The sequence below is a fragment of the Neolamprologus brichardi genome, chromosome 10 (genome assembly GCF_056152115.1).
Source record: "Neolamprologus brichardi isolate AB-2024 chromosome 10, ASM5615211v1, whole genome shotgun sequence".
NCBI lineage: Eukaryota > Metazoa > Chordata > Actinopteri > Cichliformes > Cichlidae > Neolamprologus > Neolamprologus brichardi.
In genome coordinates, this window is record NC_142113.1 from 2,630,527 (window position 1) to 2,643,314 (window position 12,788).

Consider the following 12,788-nt stretch of genomic DNA (forward strand, 5'->3'; position numbering starts at 1 on the left):
TTTTTTCTTCCAGTTCAGAGCAGAAATGCTTTTGTTAAGAAACTGGCTGTTGTTTCCCCCCCACACAATTTTAATTATAAGCTAGATATATTTCTACTAATGGAATTAGTTTGCTAACAGCAACAGGGATGAGTCAGTGAGTCAGTTGGGCTTGTGAATCATGATTCAGAGTCAGTAAAGTGATTCTCGAGTATTGAACGATTCGTTCAAAAATCGAACATCACTACAGTAACCTGTCTACAAACATTTTTGCTCCTAGCCTACTGTTCAAAGCATGAGAAACAAGAGGATTGGGCAGCCAACAAAACTGATCCAACTGAATATCAACAGCTGACTACAGCCTACACTGCATTTCAGTGAGGGGAAGAGAAAAAAAAGACACTCAGTTGTATTCCGATTTAATCCCACTTTTATTGACCACATTGTAAAAATTCAACCGCTCACAAATGACCACCTCTTGGCAAAATACACTTCCTAGATCAAACTGGACGTTTTGACATCATCTCCCTCTGATCCCAGATGAGATGTTTCATTCATTATAAACAAAATTTAAAAAAATCAAAATCATCTATAAAGAAAAAGGAGAAATGTGTGATGCCATTTTCTTCCCCCAAACAAAAGGCATATAAAAAAGGTACTCTTTTCCCGCTCGACTGCTGACCACAGAAGAAGGCGTTCAGTGCGCTTAAAGGCCGTTTTCACTGCTGTCTGTGCGCCTTATGTCCTTGAAAGACCCCGATTGTCCAGATCTTTCACCTAAAGAACAGGAGAACACCGTTAGCTTAGAAAGTTCTGTTCTGAAACTGATTTTAGATGTTTACACAGTTTAGCTTTGAACTGTGGAAAGGTCACTTTATTAAAAAAACAAAAGACAAAAAAAGCCCGCCCTCAAACAAACTAATCTTTGAGTGATTTAAAAGGTAAAGTCACAAGAATTTGCATTAATCAGTAAACTTAAGCTTTTATAGTTAAATTTAAAACAATGTTTACGATAATGTAAGATAAGCATGTGAGCAGCTTGAGGCAGTTTTAAGCAATAATTGCCTTCATATTCTAATAATCAGAAAAACAAAGTGATAAAAACTGAAATGAGTAAACCTACAATGGAAACAATCTGGAACCAAACACTCAACATGAAAATACAGAACTATAACAACTGTTATAGAGACAAAGTTAGCTTGTTTACCTTGTATATCCTAACCAGCCAGTGCTCTGTTGTGTAGGCCTCCTCCAGTACATCCAGTTCAAAGTCTTTGTTTCCAATCTCGGCATTCCTCACTCTGTCATAACCAGGTGGGCGCTCTGCAAAAGAGGGAACCAGAATTAATCAGAAAAACCATCAAATACAGTGTATCACGTTCCTCCAGTTGGAATTTAAGAGGCTCATATAAAGTGATAAATAGATCAGACTAAGGGTAGAAGGTACTAGAAGCACTCACTGGCCTCTGTGTAGACCTGGCCAAAGCGGTAGTAACACATCTTGTACATGAGGCAGTTAAGCAGGACTGGCGAGCCCTCGCGGTCCACCCTGAACTCTCCGGTGGCAGTGTAGTAGTCGTGCTCCTTGATATGCTTGCCTGTGTCTGTACTTCCTCCAATACGGACCATCCACAGAAACTTGTTGATGTCTGTCATGCAAACACATACACCAATTAGAAACCGTCCAAAGTTTATGTCTTACTTCATGTGCTGAATGTCTAATGAGTTGACAAAAAAAAGGAACTCCTAAAATTCAATTTCACTTATTTAGAAGCTTAAAAACACAACACCTTACGTGCTGCACTAGTTATAGAGTATTAGGCGGCGTACCATCTGAAGAGTAGCCCGTCAGCCCTCCAAAGATGACCAGAACATAACTGACGTCGAGCTCTCTCATGATCTCGTAGGCCCTTTCCTCTGTCGATGCCATGGCCTGCAAAAGAAACGGCAGCGCGGTCAGCACAGCAGCATTTCATAGACAATTTCACCTTAAAGGTCACCCAGCTCACCTGTCCAACTCTGGAGATGTGAGTATTGTTCCATGTGTTGTTGTCCACTAGAATGGTTCGATTAGCCATGGCAGTTATCTGATATCCGTAATCCCACCATGACATGACTTTGGCATCCTGGATAGGAAAAATAACACTCAGATACGTCGATGGAAAATCTGATCAAACGGCTGTAACTGTTGATCACTCATGACAACGATCTGTAGTTTAATGATCAACCTTTTCTTCCTCACGTGGGGATTAACTGACCTCGGGTGTGTTGTGGCGGAGCCAGTAGTAGGCCTCTCTGAAGTCATCAAAGATGATGCGGCTGCCGTCGCCTCCACGGGCTGACAGGACAATCGATGGAGAGGAGTAGGCTTCGCTGGTCACCCAGGTAGAGTGGAAGGTGTACGTGATGAGGAAGAAAGCCATTACCAGAATCATCCCACTGGCAACCTGGTAGGTTTACACAGAGCATGTCAACATGCTTTTATATTCATTATTACTACACTTTATTTGGGATCAGGTAGTTTAAAACCAGGAACTGGGCCACTTAACGGGTAATGGAATAAATTGAGGGAGAGTGAAATAAGGAACAGGAGGAGATTTCAAAGGTGAAAACAGCCAAATACTCAAGTGAGAAAGTGTAGAGAGAAGCTATAAAGTCTCATTTGTGTGTTTAATTCCCTCTAGTGAGTAACGTTGTTGTTGCACTTATAATTTTTGTGGGAGTGTCTGCATTGCTCTGCAGGCACAAGTAAAATGGAGTGCTTATGTTGACTTGGAGCAAACAAATTTTGAACAACTTTTACTGACACTGAGACACACGAAGGAGGAAACACTGAGTCTATACATTTTGTCAACAGCACATCAAGACTGCCAGGATACTAACATTAGCACAAACTAGATGCAATTGCAGCAAATTCCATTTTGTTTTACAGAGGTCTCATCTTTGTGCTGTCAACACACTGAGGTCACGCTGCATATTACCATCAAACAGATCGATCATAGCTGTTGAGATCTGTGTAAATGCATAGTTATATTTCTTGGCAGGTGCAGGTCAGACTGCGGTGTAGCTTTGTACTAGGGCTGCACGATTTTGCATAAAATGAGAATCACGATTTTTTTGCTTAGAATTGAGATCATGATTCTCTCACGATTTTCTTTTCCAGTATAAATATTTATTGCACTTATTAACTGCACATCAACTTCGTAACAGTTGAGACTGAACATAAAAACAATAAATAAACATAAAAACAACAAATGTCTCACATTTTGTCGTTGCCGCAAAATGTTGTACTGCTTGAAATTGCGTCTCCACCGTTGCTCGACACTGCGTGTAGAGAGCAGGTAGTGCAACAATAGAAAAATAGTTGCGGGACGGCACTGTGTAGCGTTTGTCTAGGGCAGGGGTCGGCAACCTGCGGCTCCAGAGCCACATGCGGCTCTTTAGTCCTTATACTGCGGCTCCGCGTGGTTTGGGAAAATAAATTAGTATTTAGCTGAAGTGTATTTTATTTGTGTTTAGTTCTTTTTTTTAACTTGTAGTTCTAAATTGGAAGATTATTGTGATATTGAAATATAAAAATAAAATTATATTCTATTATTTTTTCATCGCTCAAAATAAGCGTCACACTCGCGGAAGCCGGTGTACCCGCCGAAACGCCGTGCATTTATCGAGACTTTCAAACCCAGGTAGGCCAGTCATGGATCTTCGGATCCACATTATGTCAGCAGCTCCACCATGAACTATGTTAAAGACAAACACGGCTCACGCCTGACAGATGACAGCTTACAGTGCTGCGTAAACTGACTTCGTACAGCCCCGATTAGCAGACGCTGTGCGCAGAGGTTCAGGAGCAGAAGTCCCGTTGTAAACATATCACGGCAGACCGACGATGTTTGCATGAACACGCTTTTCAGCATCTCTTTATTGACCACTTTTCACACACGGTTGCTGTACGCATACAGCCGGCTGTAACTTTTCACCTCACAGCCCGACATACACCACCAACAACACAACAGCACAGATAGCGCAGACGTAAAGGCAGCGAGGCATGATTGCGGGTGTCGCTCAGGTGCGTCCGCCTCCCCTGCAGCAGCGCTGCAGACCACGCCCCACCGCACGCATTAACCTGGTAAAATACATATTTAGGCAGAATTTTGCAAATATCTATTTTTAATTTTTCAGCAGCATAGAGCTTTTTTACCAATTATTTTTTAAAAGTCAGGTCAAGGCTCCAACAGCCCAAAGGCGATATAAGGGTGGTGGCTGAGAACAGTTTTTGTTTGCTACATGGATCATTTTAGTTCAGGTTGGTGTCTTTCCTTTTGTTATATTTCTTTAAGAGTTCAAAATGTGTTGATTACATAAATAAAATGTAATTTTCTCTGTAGCACTTCATGGATTTCATAAGCAACACACCTTAGTTGTTCACACAAAGCATAAAGGTAAAAAACAATATATACAGTGTTATCTTCATTTTAGATGTCAAAAAGTATTTGCGGCTCCCAGTGTTTTCTTTTGCGTGGAAACCGAGTCCAAATGGCTCTTTGGGTGTAAAAGGTTGCAGACCCCTGGTCTAGGGTGTTGATCGTTTTCCTAAATCCCTCGTTTTGCACAGTGTTGATGGAGCCATATCTTTGGTCAGGTGATAAGTAATAGCCTCCGTAATTTCTTTGTGCCTGCGGGAGTTCGACGGGTATAGGGAGGCGCTGTGTAAGGTTCCCGTTATTGATGTTTGGGTGGTTGACCGGGACGGATTTTCTCCTGTCACTTTCTCGTCATCCCTGTTGTCCGTTGTCTTTTCCCTGCTAATTTTAGCAGCCAGCTTCTGTATCACGTGGTGTAAGTTGTTGAGCAGGAAGAGTGAGCGCTTGTTTTCATGCAGATTACGTCCCGGATCAAAATGCGGTACAATCGTCGTCTTTTTTTTTTTTTTTTTTTTTTTTTTTTAAAATCGTTGTCATTTGGAAATGAGATCGCACATAAGTATGAATCGAGATCACGATTTTCTAACGATTAATCGTGCAGCCCTACTTTGTACCCATCGCTACACTGAAAAATCATCTAAATCATGAGGAAGAATCTCAACTAAACACACGTTTTTTTTTTAATTGGTCAAGGTTGTGAACCTTCAACAATGCCGTGTACCTATCCCACAATTGTTTGTAAACCTAACAGTAATTATACAACAATTCACTTTTAGGTGTAGTATCTGTTTCAAGTTGCATGAAATATCAAATACAAGAAGAGAAGAAAAGGTTTGTGTTCTCTTGGACAAGATTTTAAACTAGACATAAAAATCAAGACTATAAAACACTGAGCTGAGAGCTTGACAATGGTGGATTATTTAACCCTTTAAGACCTACCATAGAACCAAGTCCGCCAGAGCTTATATTATATTTTTACATGCTGTGGAGCCATTTTTGGGAGCATTTCAAGTTGCTATACATCAATACAACCATTACAGCCTAGATTTTAATAATATGTCTGCATTAAGTGCATAGTAATTACATAAATTGCAAAAAAGTGCAATAAACTACAAAAAAATTGAAAATCGTTTTTGTTTTTTAACATATATTTCTAGTTAGAGAAATTTAAGAGGCTTATCCCTCAAAACTGTAAATACAAAAAAGTTGCACAAAATAGTTTCCCACCACAGGAAATTTATTTTGAGTGTCTTCATAGTTTTATTTTTGAAATACACCAATTTTTATATACTGCAGGAAAAACGAAAATAAATATTTTAATGCAAATTTGCAAAAAAGCAGCATATGCATCAAAATAAACTATTTCCAGCAGTGCAATATGAGTCCTAAGCATCCCAGAAACGACACAGAAAGTCATAAAGTCAAAGATAACTTTTAAAAACACCAGTATAGGCTCATGAGGCCCTGATGGTAAAAAACTACATTTCCGCAAAAATGACGTCACTTCCGGTTTCGGGCAGGTCATGGCGGACATGCGATAGTTTGCGCTGATGGATGTAGGAAGTGTTATGAACAGCTGATCGGATCGGCAAAGCGTGTTTCTGGAATATTATGTTTTTGTTGCTGCAAGCGCTTTTTATGCAGTTTTTGCAAAGTTATATGTGGAAGGAAACTGTGACCGAGGACAAGCTGATGGCATAAGATGTAAGTACAACTCCTCCGGTTTCATATGCAAAAAAAAATTATTGCGCTAGCTCACGTGGTTGCAGTTCTACCGGGATTTAAAAATAGTTACGCAAAACGGAGCGTGCTGCTCTGACCGGCTTTAAAGGGTTAAAATAATCAGTAGTTGTTCTTTTTTTTTTGTACAGGTTTAACCTGTCCGAATGCACAGATTTCATTTCACAACACGACCACGGCATAACAAAAGTCACTGTCACCACCTCACACAACAAGCTTATCCTGTTGGCCAACTCACCTCGTTTTTGATTGGGTAGGTGGAATCCTGCTGCTTCTTGCTCTTTTTGTCTGGCCGGCTGACGTCCAAATTCTTCATGTAAGTGGTTAGAACCTGGGACACGCCGATGCCTGACAGGATGCACATGACCGGAGCGAGTACCAGCATCAGACGCACCTGAGGAGGGAACAAGCAGTGCAGTTAAAAAACAAAAACTCAAAAACAACCAACATATGACACAGACGGGGCGCATACAACATCCTAGACACCATTTCTTGTTCGCTTCGGTTACATTTAATGGTGTAAAAGTGATGCCATCAGGTTGCTTTTAAAATCCCAGAAGCAAAAGTCTCAGATGGCATGTGTAACACACACACACGTTTACAGAAAATAAAAGAAGGGCATTTAGGCAGCAGTACCATGACAGCTGAGAAGTACATGCTGGTGACTCCGTACATGATGATGAAGATCCTGGCATCCGACAGGTTGTTAAAACAGTAGTACAGCCCGACTGTAAGAAGAGAAAGGTAAACCTGAATGAAATATGGAATGATTACAGAATATTAAGCCAGTGCTACGCTGTGCTTTTGCTGACTTGCCTGGGAACATAAAGACTAGGAGCTGCAGATCAAAGTAGTATGAGGACCAGGTGGTAGGCTGGTGCTCGGACACAGAGGCGATGATGGGGATATTGTTCTTGGCATAGGAAGGGTCCAGCAAGGAGTAGAAACGCCCGGTCCACGGAGAGATTTTACCTGACAGAAACGCACTTATCATGTCACGTCAAAAGCTTTTACAAAGGTTTCCCATTCATTACTGTTATTGTTAATCCTCTTACCTGTCAGCATGAGAACAGCACCTACAGACAACAGGATAAAGCCCACCAGAGAGATGACGCTCTTGAACAGCACCTCAAATTGCTGAGCATTGAGTTTGCTGCGCAGGTAGTCCACAAAAGCATGGATCTGGCACAGACCAAACACGCCAAAGGCTGCCATGTGCTCTGATGACTGCACCGGCTGGTAAATGAAAAAGGTGAACAGTGTGATACAAAGCAAAGTGAAACTTCTCGAGAATATCACTACTTTTTAATCTTTAACAAAAAAAACGTCCTGGAAGGAGGGTGTGTCAGGTGATGAAATGAGACGGTTCTTTTTACCTGGAAACCAACAAAAGAGATTTGCATGGAGAGGATGGTGCCCAGGCAGTAGACTGTGCAGTAAGCCACATATATGCGGTGTGAGAATCGGCCTGTGAGCATCAGAACCAGGACGTGGAGGGGAATAAGGTTGATGAGGAACACGTAGCCACCCCAGGAGGAAACCTAAATGCACACAGAGACCATTTCATGACCAAAGTCACCTCGTAACGCACTCAGTACAACATGCAGATCAGCTGCATCTCCTCACCATGTAGAAGTAAGCCAGCGCACACATGGACGACCAATACACCGAGCCTGTTTTCACAGCCTTGATCCACATGTAGTAGGTCAACAGCATGCAGAAGATGGCAATACCTGAGCGGGGAGGATCATTTTCTTATCATACTGTTTTGCACTTTCGGTGTATATCCTCTAATGCGACAGCTTTACTTTACTTTCATTATTGACTGAATATATAACATAGTTTACCAGGGAAAAAGCCCTTTCTGACTGATGAATAAAATGAGCAGCCACTGAGTTTCTGTTACCTTCATTATCGTAGGAGCCAGCAACAGAACGAGAGATGTAACCAGGCACCACTGCGATCATGGCAGCTGCCAGGAGCCCAGCACCTGCATCCTGAAGAGACAAAAAAACACATGCAGGTTAACACCACAGTCCTGCAATAAAGAGTCTTTACCATGTTCAGTTTTGTTCTAACAGTCTTAAGTAGGGATGGGTACCGGTATCCGGTGCCATGATGGCACCGGTTCTGACATAAACGGTAGTAACCAGACCAAAAAGCAGCGCACATTTCGGTGCTTTTTTTTCCTGAGCTGTGATACACTTTAGATTCTAGCCAATCATTTTACGTTTCCGAGGATAGTAGGCGGGTCCAGGTACGTACGTTCTTTTAGAGCAGAGCTACAGATTAAAAATGCCCAAGGCGAAGCGGACAAAGTCTGGCTGTACTTCACAGCAAAAGATGCAAACTCAGCAGCTGCAACAAGTGCTTTAAGCTGATACTGTGATACTGTCAAAGGAGGTAACACCTCAAATCTGATGAAACACCTGGCGACGCATAGCGTTTTTTTTTAAAAGCCAAAAAATGCGCCGTATTTGATAGCTTGCTGCGAGACCTCACACCGAGCACATCTACTGCGGGTGTGGTGCCTGTTATCGGACCCGGAGTTAGCAACATCCCCCAAAAACCCGAAGAGGAGAGTCCTGGCCCCTAGCCCTGCCAGTGTAGCAGAAATGATGAGGATGATGATGCAGCAGCAGCCGTTCTTCTCTGCGTGAGTAGCTTAATGTTGTTCGTGTGTAATTTACGTTGAGTAGGCTAACCACGTTATTACATTAATGCATGTAAGGTGAACTAGCAAACACCATCATAGCTACATGCGGCTGTCTTCTTGTTTGATGGCAGATACTCCCTTCACCCTGGCCAAAAAGGCTAAAATGACCAAAGAAAAAGTGGAAAACAGTTAAACATGAGAGGTTTTTGGACAAAGTTTGTGTTTTTTCCATTGTTTAAGCTGCTTCCAGCCAAGAGTGATACCATATATGCCCCATAGCTGCAGAAAAGGCTAACATTGTTATCTTTTTACAAAAAAACAGCTGAACATGAGAGGTTTTTGGACCAATTTTGTGTTCTCCATTCTTTAAGCACCGGTTTGAGCACCGTTTAAGCACCGGCACCGTTTCAAAAGTACCGGTTTGGCACCGGTATCGGATAAAACCTAAACGATACCCATCTCTAGTCTTAAGCCACTTTCACACAGGTGCTGCCACTCTTAAATTCTCTCTACCTGACAGAGGTGCAATGAGGATGGAAATACCCCACAGACACTTGGTGAATACCGTTTCAAGTCCTGGATTCCTAGTGTGAAGTCTGTTTATTTGTGCCTTTGTGTTCAGAGAGCAGGTAATAGTCTGGAATGTGCAGCTAGTGAGTGGTCCACCTGTTTGCCTCCTTCAGGCTTTACTTGAGGAAGCATCCTGATAAAGAAACCAAACTGAGCATGTCCACTGTAAAAACACACCTGATGTCCACCATATGTGGAACAGAGACAAAAAAAACCTTCTACTGGTCCCTACTAAGCCAGATATAAACTGTACAATACTGAACTGTCCCAGATGAAACATATCCTGGATTATGTCCCTAACTCTTTGGTTACGTTCAAACTCAGCAGTTGTATCAGGCAGTCTTGGGACTAAAGATAGGCTAGGGATTTGGGATTATCGTCTAACAATGTAACTGCTGCTACAGCCTGCGAATACTGACCAATCATAAGCAATGTAACATGAACTAATACACTGATCAATGCAGCTGTTATTGTGCCTGTACTGAGAGGGACAGAGCATGGAAACAAATGAGGAACTGGAGCCTGCATATATCAAATCAAGTTATTAGACTTTGTGTAAGTTGCAATAAACCTAAAAGGCTGCTGAAGTCTCATGGTGTGTAACTGCATTTATACTGACAAGATGTTCTTTTGAATTGTGTATTTTATTCATAACAAACAAAGTAGACTTCTTAACTATAACATCTCTCTGTATAATCCATTATCAATCCCAATGAAAATGTTTTCCTGTAACATGTCTGTGAAGGTTCTCAGTCATCCAGTTCATCATAGTCTAAGGAGCTTGGAAAGAAACGCGTCTGGACTTCTTTAAGTTGCTTGAAGACGTCTCACCTCTCATCCGAGAAGCTTCTTCAGTTCTAAGATCAAATGGTGGAGAGTCCCAGATTTAAGCTCTGTGGGAGCTTAAATCTGAGAGGGAGAATGGACCCCCTAATGATCCTCTACCTAATCACATGAGCCAAGGTGTGAAAATGGGTGTAGGTCACAATCAGCCAAGGTTTTGGGTGAGCTCATTGGGAAACCTAGCCCCACCCTATCATGTGATTTCCTGAGGTCAGATGGCCCAGGATGTAAGTAGGTGTTAAGGCGTCTGGGAAGGATCTCAAAACTGGATTATAGATGGCAGACAGTTGGTGTCGTAAACCACCGCCTCTGTTTTCCTGTAACATGATTCTTAATGAACAATGTGTCTGTGTTATAGGGTGATTTTCTTTTTACCTTCAGCTCCTTGGTTAAGTGGTACGTGACTATTGCGGTGAATGAGGAGAACAGGGGAGCCAGGAAGACGCAGACATTACGGATGTCAATTGTGATGTGGAAAAAATGTAGGACATGGTACAGGACAGCAGACGTGATCATCAGTCCTGGAGAAAGAAAACAGAAGCACACCATCATAATCTGACGTGAGCCTTCAAAAACTCACGTAACACACAAACTGCTCCACACGACAATTTATGGTCTTACCCGGATAAATGGTGCCACCAATGATCCTCCCCAGAGGATACCAAGCCCTGTCATCAAACCAGTTGTGAAACTTATAAAATCCTTCTTCTGCCAAGAAGCGGGTGGTACGGTAGTTGAAGTACCTGGTTGTGACATTATGGTGAAGGTGAGACAGGACTCTTCAGGAGGAAAAACTATTAATGTAATGAATGATGATGCAGACAGTACTTACGGGTCAAACTCATGGATGACACTTTCAAACCTCAACACGGAGAAGAGCCTGGTGGAGAATGCTGAGGAGGGGAAAGAAAGATTACATGGATCATTGTGGTGTGTGTGTTGTATAGTGTTGTCCATGCTATCATATACAGCGAGCAGAGGACTCACAGAGGACAGCGGCCATAGACAGGATCAGTAGCTTCAGCAGCGTGTCCTGTTTCTCATAGGACAAACGCAGGAAGCCCAGCTTGGTCATCTTGGCGAGGTTAGGGAAAGCTACCCGTACTACCTAATGGGAGAAAGACAATGGTTCTAAGCACAATAGAAAAGGCACTACAAATGCACTTTTAGACATATGTTTATGCATTTATTAAAAATCCCGCGGAATATGTTTCCAAGTCAGGTTCTAAGAAACAGAATCAACAATCCAGATGTCAGGAGTTAACTTCCACGTCCAGCCCAACCACATAAGGCCACGCACTAACGTGTGGCGTCACAAAGCAGGAAGTAGACACTCTGGAAACCCTTTGCATGGAAATGTGCCCGTCTATTTCACATGTGCATTAAAAAGGTTTTACGAAAAGTGTAAAGTCGAACCACTAAGCTCCAGCGAGCCCTCATGCTTTCAAGACAGCACCATCAGAACGAGCCTGAGTGCTGACAGCTAACCCACATCACAGAAAGAGCAAATGAACGGCAGCTAATCCGGTTAAACCAGATATTAACAACTGCACATATAAAGTGCATTCAGGCATAGTTGTAGTTTATGCAGCGTCTTATTGCTAGTCAGCGTCAGGCCGGCTTGCATCCACTTCAAAGTGTGTTAGTTGCTAGGCTAACCTGCTAGCTTCTTTTTAATGAAAACCACAGTCACGCGCTAACTCCCTGGCTTATTTTTTAAAAAGAAGTATCTGCGTCTCCTTCACATATAGCAACAGAAAATAAAAACTGGTAGTCCTGGAAAAGCTAACGCTTTTTAATATGTAATCTTCAGACACTTACCCGCTCCGCTCCTGCTACTCACTTTTCACACACAACCCTCACCAAGAGCTAATCCCGCCCCGACTAGAACATATTGCGTGCTTATTGGTTATGTGTCATTCAACGTTTTACTTTCTCGTATCTTATTGGTTCTTTGGATGTCAATCAGATTTTGTTCCTTACCCCGCCGCTGTAGTGTAGTGACGTGTCCTTACCGAGAAAAGAACACAGCCCCCTGTTGGTTGAAAATAATTTCACCTCATTTCGTTGGTGTAGATTCAGTCTCATTATTTTTCACGTTGTTTCCTCTTACAAATCAACGTGTTACTTTTGTGTAAAGTTTTTCTTTCTCTCTCTATTAAAATAAAACTACCTAAAAAAATTGGAAACTTAATTTCTCTGTACATGAGCAATCTTCCAAATTTAACAGGGGATCAAATAATTAATCCTCCCACTGTATCTTTTGGTGATCAGTTAATCAAACGTCTTTTTAGCTCAATCAAGTACAAAAGTCCATCTGCATCTGTGTTAAGCCAGTTTTCAAAACATCTCTGATACCTTTCTGTTAGATGCCTGAAACATTTTTTTTATCAACCATGAACAATTTGGAGTACAACCCAAGGACTCAATCTGATTTTCAGTGATATAAATCATTTATCTATCCTTATCTTTGCAATGCTGAGTTTGAAATGTCGTAGAGCATAGGTGTCAAACTCTGGCCCGTGGGCCAAATTTGGCCCGCAGCCTAATTATATGTGGCCCGCGAAGCCATACCA

General features: G+C 42.0%; 1 protein-coding gene across 1 annotated transcript; it reads right to left on the reverse strand.

Moving 5' to 3' along the window:
- Positions 1-386: 386 nt before the first annotated feature.
- Positions 387-12,091, reverse strand: stt3a (STT3 oligosaccharyltransferase complex catalytic subunit A). The gene is made up of 18 exons (XM_087847063.1): positions 12,034-12,091; positions 11,200-11,320; positions 11,045-11,105; positions 10,834-10,955; positions 10,588-10,733; positions 8,050-8,140; positions 7,770-7,876; positions 7,520-7,684; positions 7,199-7,379; positions 6,960-7,115; positions 6,780-6,871; positions 6,382-6,537; positions 2,238-2,426; positions 1,989-2,105; positions 1,810-1,912; positions 1,440-1,628; positions 1,187-1,302; positions 387-756 (listed from the first exon to the last, which is right to left on the reverse strand). The coding sequence occupies exons 2-18, from the start codon at positions 11,285-11,287 to the stop codon at positions 718-720; spliced, it is 2,118 nt and encodes a 705-aa protein (XP_087703189.1). The 5' UTR covers positions 11,288-11,320; positions 12,034-12,091; the 3' UTR covers positions 387-717.
- Positions 12,092-12,788: the final 697 nt, after the last annotated feature.

What these genes read in the sequence shown, in the direction of transcription:
- stt3a (XM_087847063.1), bottom strand. Translation starts at nt 11,287, where the DNA reads ATGACCAAGCTGGGCTTCCTGCGTTTGTCCTATGAGAAACAGGACACG. An exon ending in GTCATCCATGAGTTTGACCC is followed by an intron (nt 10,956 to 11,044) that starts GTAAGTACTGTC and finishes TGTCACAACCAG; the next exon opens with GTACTTCAACTACCGTACCA. An exon ending in TGCTGTTCTCATGCTGACAG is followed by an intron (nt 7,116 to 7,198) that starts GTAAGAGGATTA and finishes CGTTTCTGTCAG; the next exon opens with GTAAAATCTCTCCGTGGACC.